The 18,910-nt window shown below is 38.5% G+C and overlaps 1 protein-coding gene across 10 annotated transcripts in view; it reads right to left on the reverse strand.

Moving 5' to 3' along the window:
* The window catches only part of msi2b (musashi RNA-binding protein 2b), a 280,631-nt gene that overhangs the window by 59,150 nt on the left and 202,571 nt on the right, over positions 1 to 18,910 (reverse strand). For all 10 annotated transcript variants that reach the window (XM_037978969.1, XM_037978968.1, XM_037978967.1 and 7 more), the window contains exons 8-9: positions 14,138 to 14,220; positions 921 to 1,035 (exon numbers count right to left, since the gene is read on the reverse strand). In XM_037978969.1, coding sequence (XP_037834897.1) covers positions 921 to 1,035; positions 14,138 to 14,220 — 198 coding nt within the window. The remainder of the gene's footprint in view (positions 1 to 920; positions 1,036 to 14,137; positions 14,221 to 18,910) is intronic.

An 18,910-nucleotide genomic window follows, 5' to 3' on the forward strand; every position in this document is an offset into this window, starting at 1 on the left:
GGGGGTCTGTGATGTAGGCAATAAAGAGAACAATATAAAAAGAAAAAATTTAAAACTGCTTTAACCATGACCATATTTTGTAAATTAAAAAAAAGCTAAGTGGTGGCTCTTCGTGGGTCTACTTTTCGGGGGGAGAGGGAGGGGCCACTTGCAAGGTAAAATGAGCATACAACCTTCAGGTGTATTTTTTATTTTATTTTTTTTGCTTTTTATGGTGAAAAAAGTCTTTAAGTGATTGCAAATCCATTGGGTTTTACTATACAATGAAATTATATGCATATGGAATGTGAGCGACAAAATAGATGGCTGGATAACAAGACAGATAGATAGCAAGCCGGATAGATGGGGGTTGAGCAGGAGGAGGGGGGCAGGGAAGCAAAGAGTGCAATAGTGTTAAATAAAAAGGGACACAGGCTTGGGCTCGATGGTAATGAAGAGGGGTGGGCCGGCAGCTGAGGTCCCTGTAGATGAGATCTCTCTCTGACATGTGTGTCCCCTTCATTACCCATTAAGGGGGGCACAGTGATGAATCCTTAATATGACATTACACCAATTTTCCTCTTCATTTAGCCTGCTAATGTGCTGGTCTGCTCCTATATGCCCAGGGGCTGCCTGTACCAGACTCAACCAGAAATAGAGCGCAGTGGCCACTGGCGGCACACCTTGAAGCAGCCTAATTAGGGGCAGCAACTACCTAATGGGGCTTTCTAGACAAGAGTTTACTCAGGTTGTTTTGGTAGCAGGTAGAAATTGATGCCTGAACGGTGTGTGTCTGACACCTTTCTGCAAATTCAAAAGCCGGCGGAAAATAGTCGCTCTTAAAAAAACTATGTAGTAGCTGTGACTTGATAGCGCTTCAAGCAGTTCTGCTTCTACAGTAGATGAATTGTTGTGTGACTTTAGATCTGAATGTAACTCACTCAGCATGCCCATCCCCAGCATGAAGGCATCCATGGTGTAGGGCAGACCCCTGGCTCGCCCTCGTGTGCCTGGTGGGAACATCACCTCCTTGGGCTGGGCCTTCTTACATTCTACCTATGTAAACAAACAAACAAACACACACATATGCACACACACAAACAAAAGACAAACCATTAGAGTGTGTAGGTACACAACCAGACAGATCTGACAGGGCTGTCTCGGCTCTTAACAGGGTTTTCTGTTTGTCTTGCACACAGCTAGATGTTCTCCACAGAGGAAAACAGACTAAGTCAATCCTCAGCTCCTTATATTTTAGAAGAAAAAGACTCCAAGGAAAACTTACAGTCATGCTCCCCTTCTATTAAAGCAAATATTGTTGCTCCACTGAGCATGTGCCCAGAGCCTCTGGGAAATACAAGCTAAATATTTTAAGAGTTTTTTTTTTTGAAGACATCAATGTGTGAGAAGCTCAGTCCTCTTAGTGAAAGGTTTTTGTAATAGATAAAAAAGGCCAATCACTAAAGTAATAATGACATTTTCAAAACAAATTAATTCAAGTTTTGGTGTGCATTCTTGAATCTGAAGTAAGGAAAAAAAGTGTCTTTCAAAACAGAAAAAAAAGTTCTATTTCCTGTTTGTCTGTTGTTACAGGGCTGAGTGAGGTCCCCAGCGTCCCACAGTCTAATTCCACCTGCAGCTCTCATCCCTTCCCTGCATTTATTTCTCTCACTCCAGTTCTCACACATACCGGTTTGTTCATTTCCCATCTTGCACAACTGACATCCCCTCCTCCGACATAACACATATCAAATGAGGGATGTGACAGGGGCAGATGAGGGGAAAGAGGAAGATGAGAGTCCTATTTATCTGTCCGGTCTCAAGGAATCATAGTGAAACCCGAGCGGCTGACAAAAAGGGGGTGGCGCGGTCTCATGTCTCTTGGTTGTTCTTTGGTAGGCTCAGTCCGTTCACCATGCTGCACAATCTATTTGCTCCACTGCCTGCTTGGCATCAGCCTGTCCATCTGTTTGTCTGTTTGCCTCCTGGCTCTTGCCTTCTTCTCCCCACTGCCTCCACTTAAGCGGGGCTTTCTCGGCTGCTGCGATTCACATGTCATCCCGGCCTGCTGCACAAGACAGACTGCTGTGCCGGTGCAGCGTGCACCTCAACTAAGGTATAGCCTGGCACCCATATGAATAGGCTCGACAACTCTGACAGGCCAGTGGTGAACATTACTATTCACACACATCCGTGCAGAGATGTAGACACAACATGCCACTGCAAGTGGCCAAATGGAAGAAACATACTTCATGTCTTGAGAGGTTTATGCGGCTAATCAATAGTGTGACAAGCTCAGTATACTATTTCCAGCAGAGAACAAGACATGTAAAAAGGGTAACACAAATGAAAAAAGGTTTCTATCACACAGGGAAAGTTGCTGTGCTGCAAAGCTGTGATTTGTTGCTGTTAGCAGCCCTTTTATTTGAAGCAGACCAAGTAAAGTACACAGTTCCCTCAGCCACTTTGTAGCTGTCACAGCTGCTCTGGCCTCCTTGCTCGCCTGGTGTGGTTTGACATTGTGCTGAGGAGAGCGCAGGCACTCTCAGCATCAGAGGATGACCCCCGGCATGGAAGTAGGAGCCGGCTGGGACAAATGGGTGTGTTAGAAATCTCAGCACACTGCTGGGATTTTCATATGTTCACATGGCTGGGCGACAAATACAGTGGAGATCCTTCCCCCCCCCTACACACACACACTGCAGACATGCTACTGTCTGATCAGCGTCCTCCACTAACCCCTGCCACTTCTTAGCTAGTTGGACGTTCAGGTAGCCTGCTGGGAGTAAGACAGAGCCGTGTGTGAGTCATGCCTACATGCTCTCAGATACGAGTCTTTGATATTCAGAGCGAGGGCTCCTTGTCATGGATTTAAAACCAGTCAGAAGCCAGGATCTGTGGTAGTGTGAGTGTGTGGGTGTTCACCTGCTTCAGATACACAGACGTGTGTGAGCGAGAGAGGCAGCAGCTTTCAAGAGCGAGCTAAGTCAAAGAAAAAGAAAAAGAGAGGACACTGAAACAATTCAGCGCCTGTCAATGAAAAACTACAAAAGGTTCAGCAACTGTGAGGGCAGAGATTCAAATTTTGCCAAGTGGAAAGTTTTACAGACTGAACCTTTTGCCTCATGAACAGCTTTAGAACACTGACTGTACAGGTTCTGTCTGAAAGTGTTTCATAGAATATGACTTGTTTAACTTGACTCTTGAATTTATAAAGGCAGTGCAATTTTGTGTTGTAAAAAGCACTATTTCTTAATCCACAATTTAAATATCAAGGAGGCGTTTAAGAACCATTTCAAGATGCTGAAACAAAGGGAAAAACCAGGATTCTGTCTCAACTTTGTCGGGAACGTTAGAAAAAAATCCAGGAATATCTCCCTGAAAACTTAAGAGACCCAAAGGTACTTTGGTTAAATATTTGTCTGCCACGCGGTGTTTACAAAGTCTGATTCCCTCAGCATATGAAAAGATTCATTCTGCGCTTCATATCAACAGTAAATTCTTGACGTTTTAAAAACTGCAATATATCATTTTATAAAGTGGCATTAAGTAATTTCCATAATTTATTGGCTGTAAAAATATTCCTAAATGCAAAAGGTTTATTAGAACAACTGTTTTCATTAGACTTCAGCGCATAAAATGCAACCGAAGCAGGTTTAAGATCACGTCCAAGCAACTTGTAGCACAATTTAACAAGGGTATAAAATAATCCAAACTGGCAGCAGGCAGCGGCCTGAAACCAGTGTGTGTTAGAAGAGGACAGATGTTGACATATAGATATCAGCAGTCGTTCTGCTTCTCTGCTGAGAAAGTCTGGCATGATGAAATAACAAAGCTTAAGTTTTAAAAGTAAACAAGTACTTTTTAATGCATGCTGTATATCAACACCGCTCAAATTAGACCTATTTTTTGTTTGAAACTTCTCTAGCTTAATATAAAAGTTTTTTTGTTAAATTTTTGGCATTCAGGTTTTTCACTTTTTACTCAGTTAGGCTCAGTTAGGCGTAAAACAAAAATAAATCATAAGCCCATGTGGTATTTGGAATATTCTGTTCCCATATTGCTCTGGTTATAATACTGGTATTTGTGCTTTTCTATGTTAACAAACAAGCAGGCTTGATACTGAAATTATTACACACACAAACACACACCGCTGAGGCAGCTACATGATCAGTGTAATCATGGCCCACAGATGAAGAATAAAAACAAACAGCTCTCTTTGTTTTGAATGTACAAAAGCAGTGATACAGAGAGGAGAAGCACGCCAGTTATGACCTTTTCAATACATCTCCCATCTATATTAACCTTGTAGGTATAACGGAGCTGCGTGGGCGGGATGGACTGCCAGTGACTGTCCTTCAGGGACGAGTGTTGTGGGTGTGGTGTGTGTGTGTGTGTGTGTGTCTGTGTGTGCAGAGGGGGAGGCGTACAGCTGCTATTAGCTTCAGCGGTGAATGGATTCCATCAGTCGACTGGCAGACTGAAGAAAGGAAATGGTGTGATTCATTTACTCCAGCTCCCACTCCCAGATGAACAGTCAAAACACACAGAGAGAATAGTTAGGGACTGTCAAAGCTCTGACTGCCCGATGTCAGGCCTGGTGGTGTGAGATTAAGGTGAGAAAAAAGAAAACTTTCTAACAACACTTAACAAATTGGCTATTTAAAGTATGGGATAAATGAAAGCTAATTTAAAAGCTAATTTAAAACTATTTGGTATAACTGAAAAACACCTAGGTACGGACCAGTTTCTGTTTTTAAGATATACCATTATGTTAAAAAATGTCAAAACTGATACCTTTTGCTGTCATACAACTCATGTGGCTTAAATTCCTTTTAATGAGATGTCAGAGACAGTGTTCGGTGTTCTCCGGTTGTATGTAGCTAAGAGTAGCACATCCCCCTCCCGCACCAGTTGCTGTGAGCTGTCAGTCAGCTGTGTATGACGTCGCAATTAAACTTTTCCTCTCATTAAAAGCGATGTAGGCTGTTTGCAGGTTTTTTCAGATAGTGAATAACACTCGGTCATGACTGGTCTACGAGAGGAGTGTTGTTTTAAAAGGAATGTTTGCAACCAGCTACAAAAGTTAGCATTTATATCAGGGAAATAAACAGCTAACTGCAGGGTCACCACAGAGGCTAATATTATGGCGAATTACCAAGCTAACAACAGCTTATCAACCTCATAACATTACTTAACAAAGAGGAGAACACCAAAATTATGGGAAATATTCTGCACAATAGATGTTTAATTTGGAACTTTAGCTACATTTAGCAGGTGTTTATTCTGCATTTCTGTATAGCTCTTCCGTCACTGCATACATCTATTTGAAAGAAAAAAAATCACAATAATTTAAACCAGAATACTAGCTCTCTAGCGTTTTGGCTGAGACTGATTCTTACATTTTTTCTCAACACTTAGAATTAACTTAATCGTCAAAATATCAACAGCTGACAAATTCAAAATCAGTGTCATGAGTCGACAACTGTCAACACATTCAATAACTATAAATGTATATTATGTTATAATAACTGATAGTATGTTTAGTATTATCTAAACAGAACTTGTAGATATTATTGCATTTCTATTTTTAAAAAACAAAACTCATGTGATACACTTTTACCTTTTTGTTTTAAACTTTTGCATTAATATCATGGTACAGTGAATCACAGTATTTGCTCAAGTTATCATAATTTTAGAATCTCATACAGACACATATGGCCCATAGATCATTAATAAAAACTAGACATTCGATGATTGTCCAGCTTTCCCATAGGCTGGACAATTGAGCAAAGGTAGATGTATGATAATGATGATGATAATAAGAATTTTTAGAAAAAGCAAAATAATGATTTCAATGGCCAACAATCTCACACTAGTCATCATGCCTGATATCTCTGCATGCCCACGATATATAAAAAAGGTAAGGGAAGTGAGGTCATTGTAGGGCCATGTGCACCCTGTGGTACCACCACGTTTCTCTTGCCATGCTTTTCTTATTGCAAGATAATATTGTCAACATGCACACTGAGAGAGGCATTCAAAAGTGGGACAATGATCATCAGGTCGACGTCAAATGGCCTCCATCACTTCCTCAATCAGCAGATCTGAACATCGCTGAGCTTTTATGGGACATCCTTGTGAGCAGAGTGTAAAGTGGATTTCCACTTCCTTCATCCCTCAAAGCTTTTCCTTCTTCAATGAAGGGTAAACATCCAATTACTTACAGTCCAGGACTTGTAAGGCAGCACTCCATGAGGGACTCAAACTACTCTGAAGGGTGGTCCCACTCCCTTATTAGCCACTTGAAGTTCAAACACTGTTAGAAATTGAAAATTGCTTTTGGAAAAAAATTTATTTTAAAGACATGTCCAACAAACTAAAGGTCCAAAATTTTCTCAGCAGAAATCTCCTTTACCATAGATCAGTCTGAGGCTGTAAGCAAGAGTCTGCAGAGCTGATTTATACAGTGTGCGTCCACACACACACACACAAACATAAAACTTTATAGCTTCAAGTCAATATGTTTAGTTTTAGCACAATCAGGTCATCTGGAAGACCAGAAACCATTGCACAAACACACTCAGGTTTATTTTTAAAGTAATCAGGTAAATTTAGATGAGACCAGTCAATCCACTGCTTATAAATAGTATACAGCCTGATTTCACAAATCCTCATCAAAGCAGGATTTTACAGATTGCCAAACCTACTATGTGTCAAATTACATGAACAAAACTGGACAAGTAAACATTAAATTTACAAATGTAGCAACATTTAATGGACTATTTTATGACGACAGGTTTGACCTAATCAATAGGTTCAATTTCTTATTGCAGCATGAGGTTACTCCATTCTGTTTAATAATGTTTACTGCCCTGCTACACTGTAAAAAAACAAACAAACAATTACAACAACAAACTCTATAATAATCCAGCATCTGGAAAGAAACAAAAAATACCAGCACTTCAAGTTTCAGTTTTGTTTATATGTTATTTGATGTTTTTTCCTCAGTTTTTAACTGTTAAATGAAAGATATTTTCCTGTGCAATGACAAGTAAATTACCAGTATATATGGTAAAAATAGGTATTATTCAAATGTTTTTTTTTTTGTTATTTTTGTTTTTTTGATGAAAAATGAAAATAAAACTTTGGCATATTTAATGGGTATTTATCATGGAATGGAATATTACCAATAAAATATTAGAATGACAAAATACTGTTGTAAAATTGGCAAGTTGCTTTCTAATGCTAAAATTTTATCTGTTCATAAATTTGTTGATTTTATTTAGTGAACTGTACATAAACTAAAATGAAACTTTAAATTTATATTTAAACACAGTTACAGATTGTTTTTATGTTATTTTACATTTTAAAAAATGCTAATTTATCATGTATTTCTGCCAATTTCAGTATCTTTTTATGTGTTTCAAAGATATAGGAAATATCTTGGTTGGTTTGTCTACTTAGAAGTTTCGCCATATTCAAAAGCACTGACCCATCACAGTTATAACAATTCTTTCAGAGACTTTTATCAATGTGGAAGATTTCTTTCAAACTAATTTTTAATTTTTTTCCCTATGTGATGAGGCAACTTATCTGAAGGTACAATTCAAATACAAAAATTGGTGATACTGTCTAGTTTTGTTGATGAAAAGTAATGCACAGATTTCTAAACTGAAGTGACATCTGATTTATCACAATTTGACAAATTATCACATTAGTAAGATATGCTTTTGTTGCCTAGACTGTTTCCAATACAGCAATATGTATGATAAAGGTGGTATAATGTATTTCAGTAAAGTATTTAAAGCAGACACTTAGGCTTGTGACTCCTTTTTTTACTGATTAATTTACTAGACCTTTATATATGAGAAGTTTTTATGTTTGCACTGTTTCCATTTTACAACATTGATGTTTTTTGTCAAATTCATTGGGCAACAAAAGAAATCAAAACACACATAAAGGCTAATTTAGCAGACATCAGTGTTTTGTTCCATCTTTCTGTGATTTTAATAAACATTATTATGATTTTTTTTTTCTCCACAAAAATCATATAGTGTAAAACTGATGCAGTGACAGCCCAAGAAGAAAAGTACTTCCCAGCAGATGATAAAGAGACTGCTGCCAGCACAGGTGGTGATGGAGTGTAGGTGGACTTTTCATAAAACATCTAAATAAGGTGCAAAAATCAGAAGCAAAGAATTGCTGGAGAATATTCGATCATGTTTCCACAGATTTCCTATTTCTTGCGTGCAAATAGAGCACAGCTTAAGGGCTTTCTAAACTATCGTTGTTGCTGCATAATGATGCACAATCTGAAGTATAGCTGGTGTAAAAGATATCTGATGTCAATAAGGGAAGGGAGGGCTGGGCTGACTGGTAACAAAAAGCCGCCACATCTAGAGAAATATCAGGTGAAATCTTATTATTTCCAGTCCTAACTTGTAAGATATAACACCAATGCTGCTTCTTAATTACAAAACAGTTTTTCATATCTTATTCCACGTGCAACAATTTGAGCAAACACAAGTCAGTGTTGCTGATTACACAAATAATAATCTGAATCTAGGGCATTTTTCCGTTTAGCACATGTGGGTACTTGTAATTTTTTTTTTCTTTAGCAAAGTCAGAAAACTCTGCCTTGGATACTTATGTCCCAGCTGTGGCACACGCTAAAAAATATTGTAGAAAGAGTTATGGCTAAAGATAACATCCAAATAATATCTGTTAATTTCATTTGAGCAGAAACAGAAAACCATTTGATGTACCAAGTCTTTGTCCGTGAAACACCTCAAACACTTCTAGGCCCACTTCAACACAGCTTTTGGCAGTTAGGCTGTTGCAAACATCTTTAAGAACGTGTCACAGTTCTTGTGTGGATTTAGGCGGCCCCAGCTGCTTCGGTCTCTTTATGTAATCCCAGTCTGGCTCCATGATATCGATATAATGGCTGTGCGAGGGCCAAACCATCTGTTGCAGGACTGCTTGTTCCTCCAGTCACTCGAGGGAATTCTTGATGACCCAAGCTGTACGGTCTGGGTCAATCTGCACATCGAATTTGGGACTGATCAGACAAGCTCCATCTGGTATTGAATGAGGGATAAGAAAACTAAAGCATCTTAAGTTGCACAATAGCCTACTTTATCCAGCTGAAATAATCCTGTCATTAATTTGACTTCGCTGTGAAATGACCAGCGTAGTGTTTTTTGAGTAATAAATGTTAAAATCAGTGTGAAAGATTCAAACAAGATGGAAAACCTACCCTAGTTTTAATACAGGACTAATGTTGTGTATTACTGATCATTATTGATCATTTTTATTATCTTGACACCAACATTTAATTAAACATTTATTTTATTGAAGGGATTTGTATCGCCAGCTGCCGTTCATGCCAGAGTTTTAAACTAAGATCATCTTATGATCAGAAGGGAAGGAGTTGTAGCTGTTTTGATCAAATCTTGAAGTTTCACAGAATATTGCACTCAGAGGATGTGTTGCTATGGACTCTCAGTTACTTTTACATCAAACTTTAGCTCGGTGTCTGCAAATTTGACTCAGCTGCAGCCATTTTTGTGTTGGCTTAAAGTCAAGTAGCTGTGGAGGCCATCTTGAATTAGGTTGACCCTAAAAGTTAATGAGTTGTAGATGTACATCCAATGATTACTTTCTGAGTGTTTCATTAAAATCCATCCACTGCTCCATGAGCTATTTTGCTGAAAGAGCAGTAAAACATATGTTGTATCGACATTGAGGGTTTGCATTGCTACTTCTCTCATAAAATTCTGCTTCAGTCAATTTAATTTCCAGAATAAATTTGCATTTATACATTAAAGGCTATTGAATAAATGCCTTCTCACATTAGTCTTTACTCAGAAACGTATAGATCACATTTCTTTGGAAAATTAATCTCTACCCATTTCCAACCTTCCTTGGTCTGCTGTCATATTTTTTTATTTTCTAATATCAGTTTTATTTTTACTGACGTTATTAGTATAGTTTTTTTCCCCACATTTGTTTTCTTCTTCTAAATTTGCATTAATTTTTCAAGCAACAATTTCTTATTTTGTAAAAGAAGATTCCTCGTGTTTTTCATTTCAAATGATCATCATGCACTTTTTAAAGACATTTATCTTCATAGATTTGATCTTATTCATCTTTTTGTTCATAACTTACTGTATAAACATTAGTAGGTATTGAGTTACTTATTCATTTATTCTCTTTGTTGTTCTTTTCATTTTTAAAAATGAGTATATTATCTCATTCTTTTTTTAATTACTTGTAAAGTGACTTTAACATTTTATTTTGTAACCTACAAAAATACTTAATTGATTTAAAGAATTCCCATTACAGACAGAAATGTTTTGTGTTTTTATCCTTAATTATGGATCATATAATTGCTTGTGTGTGTGTTTGTCTGCCTGCCTTTTAGCAAAGTCTCATCCACAAAATCATTGGATGTACATATGCAACCTATAAACTTTGGAATCCTGATTCAAGATGGCTGCCACAGCTAATCAATAATAGCAAGCACAAAAATGGGTATTATTTTATAGATACTGAGTTAAAATGTAGTGTAGTAGTAGCTGAGAATCACTTTATCAAATACTTTGACCTGACATGTGAAGATGAATTCTCTGTGCTACAAATGCTTGGTTTTGGTTTTATGAAGGGACTCCTGTCTGAGAAAATGGAACTCACAACTTTTTCTGAGCTGTCATAAGAAGCTCTCTGTCACTACAGCATTATATAGACATTCATATATGTGAAGGTGCGATAAAGTGTTAAACAAGTATTTGAAAACCGTCAAGCCGTCTTCTGCTTATTGATTTTTACTCCAAAATATTTACTAGTTTAATGGAAGGATAGTGGCTGCTGTAGCTAAAGGATGTTTCAACAATGACGTGGAGCCCCAGAGGGCATGATCAATACTTTTATCACAGCCTACATATGCTAAAGCAAAAAAAAAAAAAAGACATGGAAGTCAGTGCAGTCAGCTGCTGAGGGGGGAATTATGAGATTCTCGCTCTGTTTTTAATTATATATGAGGCAGAATTCACAGTGACGGAGACGACATGCTCCTGAGAGTGAGGCCTTGATGGCACCAAGTCGCTTAAAGGTTCAGCCGCTCGCATCTGAGTGGGCGCTGACCCACAGCGCTGCCGGAGCTGTTGAGAGGAAGGGCAAGAAGAAGGTGGGGTGTCCTGTACGTCCACAACCTTCCCAAGTGGGATGGAATTTCTGTCCACATCAATTATTCACGAACCATCTCAGATAACACTCGTGGGCAGGATGGATGAGGTCTATTTCTGTATGGTACTTCATAAGGATGAAGACAGGAGACATTTTTTATTTTATGCGCTGCTGCTTTAGAAACTGAAAAACCAGTTCTCTCCTACATATATGTGCAACTATGTTAACACACCTCCCTGTCCTAAAAAGATACTTTAAACATACAATTTATTTTCCCTTTGCAGATATTCCCAGATGTCAACACCTTGCGGAAAATGTGAGGGTCACATTCATTTCCTGTTTCCAAAAGCATTTAATGCTCTGTAGGTGTTGTCAAGAGGGACTTTACAAAGGTGACAAAAGCATCAGAAAACTAACCTTTGCACTTTCTTTTCACACCATACCTGCACAGTAATTCTCATGTTTTGTTAGGATTTCTTGGCCTCTTTGACGGCTCACAATATTTCCTTGTGTGGTGTTCTTTGTAAAGTGTAAATACAAGTAGAGGCTAGGATTAGTGCTTTTCCAGTCATGCAGCAGATGTGGAGTCCATGTGAAAATGCACAACAGTGGATCAAATCGCAGTTACACACGGTCAAAAGTGCAAGAAACTAGAACTCTCCCTTCCATGACAGCTGCTGATTTCTCCCTTCACATAACCCTCTCTTAGCAAACTTTGACTTAATACTGATCGTAACTTTAGCTGGTGTAGATCAAATGTATAAAATGGCTGTATTGGTATAAAGCTGTTGGCAAGATCCAAAGGAGTAGATGTGAAAATCAAATCAAAAAATCAAAAAGAGTAAGTGTATGTCTACCGTGTTCCTGTATCCAGTGACCTATTTTTTAAAATCCTCTCTTGGGCTGAGAAAAAAAAAAACCTCTATGTGACATGAATATATTGTGCATGTACATGTGGAATAGCAAATGCCAAATGTTCTTGAGGGTTTTAGAGTTGGCACAACAGCAACGCCATTTGTGAGTTTAAATCCACTTGAGCAGATGTTTTTAGCAGCTGGACAGGGAACAGTGGCCTGACTGAACACACCTCACAGCTGACCACGTATGTCTCCAAAACTGATAAATGTGAATCAGGAGATTTTATGTGTCTAATTCTATTTGATAACATCACATTTGGTTTTTGGCTGAAATTTTCTGCCATTTCCGTGAACTAAAAACATGTTAGTTTCTGTTTTCAGCTCTAGACCCATTGAGCAGTTAATTACGTTTAATTCTCCAATCAGGCCTGCAAATTGTATCAACTTATTAGCAACACTTATTGCTTTTTTTTTTCTTCCATCATTTCTTGAATGTTAAATAGCAGTTTCAAAACGCAGAATATTTTCCTTTTGTTTATTTGTTTTATCAGCTTGTGACATTTTATAAATTTTGTGTTTGAATTTAGCAACATACTCACAAAATACCATTTAATAAACATATGTTTTAAACAAAACAAAACAAAAATGTACTATTTAATTTAAGAAAAATAAGAAAATTGTTTCTTTTTATAGGGTCTAGTTTTCTTGTCATTAATTGATAAGATCTTAAATCTCAGTCATGTTACTCATAAATTGTTAAGTGCTCCAAGTATTTTTAGATTTAGGATTTTTCCCAGCATTTGAAATTTACTGTCAGCATAAATAAAAGAATAATTTTAGCCTGTTTGTTACACTGCAGTTATAGTACTTAAATCAGTGCATTCTTATTTAATTATAATTTTACAAATCTTCCCAGCTGTTCAAGAAACATGACTGTACAGAGAAAGATAAGCTGTTTTGTGAATTCTAGTGTCAATTTAGCCTCATAACTAATTCTGTTTACAATGCAGCCATTAGCAATTAACTAGCACTTTCTAAAAGCAGACTTGTTTTAGAGTCTATTTTTGTTAAAAGTGGCAGAAATAGATTTGGTAAATAGATGTTTTTAAGAGATCTGAAGTTGCAGCCGACTGTCAACTATTTAGATACCTTAAACTGTGACCTTCTAACATCAGGAATCAGCAGATCATCTACTCTATATTTATATGTGACATTTGTTTGATCTCACTGAGCTTTATCTGTATGTTCTGACAGAATATTTTACATGCGCAAATAGTTATATCTGTCGCAAATTTTGTTTGGTTTTAGCTGTAAGCACCGGATGTGATGTAGCGATGAGGCTAATTGGGATGCATACTGGGGTCATATGTGACCTGGACTGGTCCCAGGTGAACATGATTTTCCTACAGTGGGCTTGTCAGTCAGGGAGTCAGTTGGTTTCAGGAAAAAACCAAAACAAACTGGGAGCGAGAGCAAAGGAGCCCCACTGAACGGCAGAGAGACAAGTATTCCCTCCAGTCAATCACAACCCACAAAGCTGTTCAAATGATGCAGGATTTCTCAAGAGGCCTGCAGGGTGGAAGTGGGTGAAGGAGGACCTAATGTCACACTCGCTACACCGAGGGCGGACCTTGTCAATTAATCACATGTCGCATGATGACTTCAAAAACTTCAGCTGGACTCTGAAAGGACCGTAGAACCGGTGTAAATAAAACTGGCGTCACTGGCACTCAGAGGAAGGTGTTAATCCCTGACTAATGAACTCGGCCTCTGCCAGTAGCTTCCCCCGTTGCACCCGTGGACATCTCCACCTGTGAGTGTGTTAAAGTGAGTGTGTGTGGCAGGGGATTCAGGACAGCCTCCACTCTCCCGTCCCTCAGCCTTGACAGGCAGAACTCAGCCACACAATTTCACGGTTTGTGGGCAGTACACACCACTGCTTTCCCATCCCTGAGACCCAGAGACCCACATAGTGAAGGGGTGTGTGTGGGTGTTGCGCACATACACACTATACACACATGGTCAGCTAATAATGGTACGGAAAAGAACAAATCAAATATTAATCCTTCAACATCCACCTGGAATTGAAAAAAAAAAGTGTGTGGACTTACCATTTTGTTATTGATTTCATGAAAATGAATTTCACAGACTTTCTCTACGATGTCTTCGCTCTCAAAAGTTATGAAACCAAATCCTATGTAGAGAGAAACAGAGGGGGACGGGGAGGGGAGAAAACAGGGAAGAACGAGTTAGTAGAGGGGCCTTTAACAAAACTTCAGTAAGTAAAAGAAAACGCACCACAAGATGGAGTATCATCACGAGCCAGACTCAGAAACTATTCGAGTACATCTGTGGAGAGATTGGCTTCGAACAAGAGAACGAGGCAGACATTGTCCTCTTTAAATCAGGGATATGATGAAATCTGCCACATTATTAAGGGCACTCAAGGACCTCCTCTACAAAGGGAAGATGGAAAAACAGCACAAAGCTCATTTAATGAGATCCAGGGAGCTAAGGCCCAGCATCTGAATTTCATTAAATGCATTTTGTGTTCTTTTTATTGAAATCTCACTGTATAACAAGCCCCCATTTTTATGTTAATACAGGCCTTAGAATGAACGTGTGGTTGACAGAGGGATTTTCATGCCATATTTATAGGATAAAAGCTTAACCCCTCTTTTTAACACAAAGACAGAGAGACAAGATGGTTTTAGACTTCTGAACACAAGTGGATTGCAATGCTCTCCTCTGTGTTTTGATGGCCATACACACACCAATCTAGCGTCTGTAAAGCCGGGGTTGAAAGAAAACAGATATTCTATTACTTTTACAAAGTGAAACTGTTAGTGAATAAAACAGTCTGAGAGGCTGGAGGAACACGAGTTGCTCTTTAAATCACCAAACAGAAGACAATCATATCTGCTTGAGTGTAAACAGTTTTCACTATAAACACTGCAGCATCTGAAAGACACACACCAACACCAATTTATTAGTATTATTATTTCACCTATTTTTGATGTTCTTGGACTTAACTTTCCCCACACGCGCTCATATTAATCAAACAACACATAATACAGAGTACACACAGAGAAGCCCATGAGAGATTTGGCTGTGTTTACTACACTAAGGTGGTTTATCCTTTCGATATCTGTGACTGTATTAGGTCATTGCTGGCAAAGCTGAAAATCAATGAGCACAACTGCTTTCTGGTAGTATTGGATTTACAGGATCAAATGTGATTAAACACCTTTATTTGTCTGATATTTAACACAATAAACCAATTCCTATATGGCTAGTTTAAGTCAAATCCTTTTCACAAACTTCTACTGTGCGCTTTTTGTTTAGGAAGTATTTAGCAGCTTCATGTGTCCTTATTTGATCATCTTTGCACAAAAAAATACAAGTTATTTAAAGTATAATACAGACAAGAGTTGGTATAACGAATATGATGAATCGCCTTGTTGATGAAAAGTGTTATATAAATAAGTTTGACTTGACTTGACCATGAAATTCTGACTGACCAAAAATGCCAAGAACAAACCTTTAAATGTATCACATTGTCTAAGTGCTTTTATTTAAAAACAGAAATGCAACTACTATTATTGCTATAATAATGAGTATATTATAGCTGTAATAAGATGTAATAAGAACTTATTTTGTAGTTATTTTATTGTTGAGGCACAGACATACATAAGAAGAGTGGGACTGCACAAATAAATGTGTTGACAGTGTCTTTGGTTTAAAATCAGATATTTCTTGCCCTTGTGATTTCAAATCTGTGTCAGCTATTGATATTTTGAAGATCAATGTTAAAGTCTTCTTTAAATTCCAAGTAGTAAAATCAGGGTCAGCTTAAATACCAGAGAGACAGATGGCAGGTAGTAACAGTATGATTTATGAGTGTATTTTATGTTTTAAACAAATAAACACAAAAACAGAGGACCTGAAGAAAGAATGAACAGAATTAACACTAGGTAATTTTAGTTTACAGTTAACATACTTATTGCACAGGATGGTACTTTTTCTGTCATTCTGCTTTTTTTTTTTTTAAAGTGACGTTGAAATATAAAATAAGCAGTTTAGGGAAATTCCCTAATATCTGCTATCAAATAGAGCTGACTGACAGCTCACATCAACGGGTGGGGGAGGGGAAGTGCAGCTCTGCACAACATAGGGCCAGAGAAAACCCAGGGTTGTCTCCGTCATGTCAATAAAAATTATTTAAACCACAGGAATATTAATGACAAAAAGTGGTTTTGACAGTGGCTTTTTAAAATCATGACATACATTAAAACTACTGAAACCATCTCATGTTTAGTACCTAAGAGTTCAAGGCTGATGATTTTATTAAATCATCAGATCATTCAAAGAAATGCACGTCACTCTTTCAGCTGCTGATTGTATTTCTTGCTACAAACACTGACACTTTTAGACCTCTCATAAAGTCTATTTCCTCTTCCTTCATTTCCTCCGCCATAAATAACAAAAGATCCGCCTCAAGCCCCTCCTCTGACACAAGCTGCTACACATCAAAACAGTTTTGTCAAAAAAAACAACAACCCCAAAACAACAACAAAGAGGTGGAAATATAAAGCGTGAGCGATTTCACCAAAGTCTAATGCAATGCAATATTTTGAGACACAACGCCAATTTCCAAAGAGACAACCCAACATCAAGCATTGGTGAGGGCACACTGCACGTGGAAAAAGTTGGGGAGGGGGGGAGAGGGACAGGTGATGACGACAGCTGGAGGGGGTGGTGGGTTGGAGCACCTTTTTTTTCCTGCACACCTTCAGCACAAGGAGCACTTTTGACAACCAACAAATCAACCGCCAGGAGTAATTTGTCACGGAGGAGTGTAGGGAGACGGAGTGGAGTCTGGGGGAACGAGGATGGAGAGGGAAAGAGGAGGAAAAAAAAAAGGTGGAGATGGGGAGGGGGAAGGGAGGGGGTTGGAGAGAAAGACAGAAAAAGTGACAAGGAAAGAGGTTAACACACACGGCCCCTGTCGCCACACTCCTTCCTGCTGCTACAGGCAGCTCCTCCATCAAGTGACAGGACATTTTCCACCGCAGCATTATATCCACCGAGGTCACGGCCGAGCCAAACCACCACAGATACCACCAGCAGGGCTCTTCCACCCATGACTGGATCGCTTTAAATGAACAAAAAGACATTTTTCTGTGGTGTCAAGTACTCTTGAGACGCATCTGTCAGCTACTGTTACAATATAATTTGAACACATAGACAAAAACAATCAGAATCAATATTTTTCTCCTTTATTGGCTTGAGGCACATCAACATCAGTTTACTGTGGAGATGGCTGAGTCTTAATTCCAGCCTTTGCAAGGCAGCTCTTTGTGCTATTATCTTACTTCACAGGCAATTACAGGCCACAAAATAGCAGCAACATTAACATTCTTCTTCTCATGCATCCTCCTGCAGAGTGTCAACACAACTCAACAGTCTTCAGGTATCCTGACTCTTCTCGTGCAGCTATCCGCGAGAGGCAGGAGGCTGACCTCTGCAAAACTATTAAAGACTGTCAACTTTGACAGACACAAGTCGTGAGGTGTCAACAGGCTCACAAAGAAGAACCTTTTCACAGCTTAAACAATAGCCTGTAAATGGAAACACGTGGCTGTCTTGTCGGAAGGATGATAATAGGTGTTATAAGGCTACTGGCTGAGGCCTCTTGGCTGTAGTTGCTCACGCCTATTAGCCAGAACTGGGCTTGGCCTCATCTCATCACTCTGCGGGATCGGCAGGGAGCCCAGTTTCACGGCCTTTTACCAGCTTCATCATAATCAGTCTTTATTTCACACTCGGAGCAGGTTCCTCTGGTTTTGTTGTTCTGATGCTTTTCACCCACCTTCAGCCAATCAGCTTGTCCAAAGCAGACAAAAAGGACTGATTCTGGAGCAAGTAGATCATGGGAAATATTTTGAATGTTATCTATAATGACATATAGGATCACACATTATTACTTATTATACATTTTTTTGCTTAAAATTTAGAAATTTAGAAATTACTTCAACATTAACTGTAAAAACAAATGATTTCATAAAATGCTCATTTTTTTTATTTCCAAGCCAAATGTAAAATATTTATTAAAAAGGAGTGTTTTTACCAGTTGTGACTTATTGTTGGAGAGATTTGTGAGAGCACGAAGATGAACGGAGGCGGAGAGAACGGTGACATAATTTTACAGCTGCTATGCATTTCAGACATCTCCCATCTCCCTGAAGACTACAGCTAAATATACCACAGAAAGTACATGACAGTGAATGCAAAGCACATATGTATCATCACTGATACATAAGGTATACACCTGGTGTTCATTACACACCTTTCTGGGTCAATGTTCAGCATGAACAGATCAAAAAAGGAGAAAGACACAAACTAAATTACAGTGTGCGTGTAGGTTTTCTTCAGTTCAGTCTTGTTTGGGCTTTTGGGGGTACTTTTGATTAACTGATCATCAGCAAGTGTGGAAAAAAATGTGTTAAAAACAGAAGTTTTGGCAGTTTTGTTTTTTTTTTTGGTCGGTCTGGAGCATTTAGATGTGCGTTTACACAAAGCCAGTGACGAAAGACATCAGCAATGATCTTTGAGATGCAACTGTTGCTGCCCGTCAATCAGGGAAGGGTTATAAGGCCATTTCCAAACAACATCATTTCACAGTACAAACAATTATTCACAAGTGGAAAACATTCAAGGTGGTTGTCAATCTTCACAGCAGTGGGTGTCTCAGTGGGTTCACCACAAGGTCAGATCATGTGATTCTCAGAGAAATTTCAAGAAATCAAAGAGCAGCACATCTGACTCTACAGACCTCAGTTAGCCATGTTCAATGTTAAAATTCACCACAGCCCTGTTAGAAT

The sequence above is a fragment of the Kryptolebias marmoratus genome, linkage group LG13 (genome assembly GCF_001649575.2).
Source record: "Kryptolebias marmoratus isolate JLee-2015 linkage group LG13, ASM164957v2, whole genome shotgun sequence".
NCBI lineage: Eukaryota > Metazoa > Chordata > Actinopteri > Cyprinodontiformes > Rivulidae > Kryptolebias > Kryptolebias marmoratus.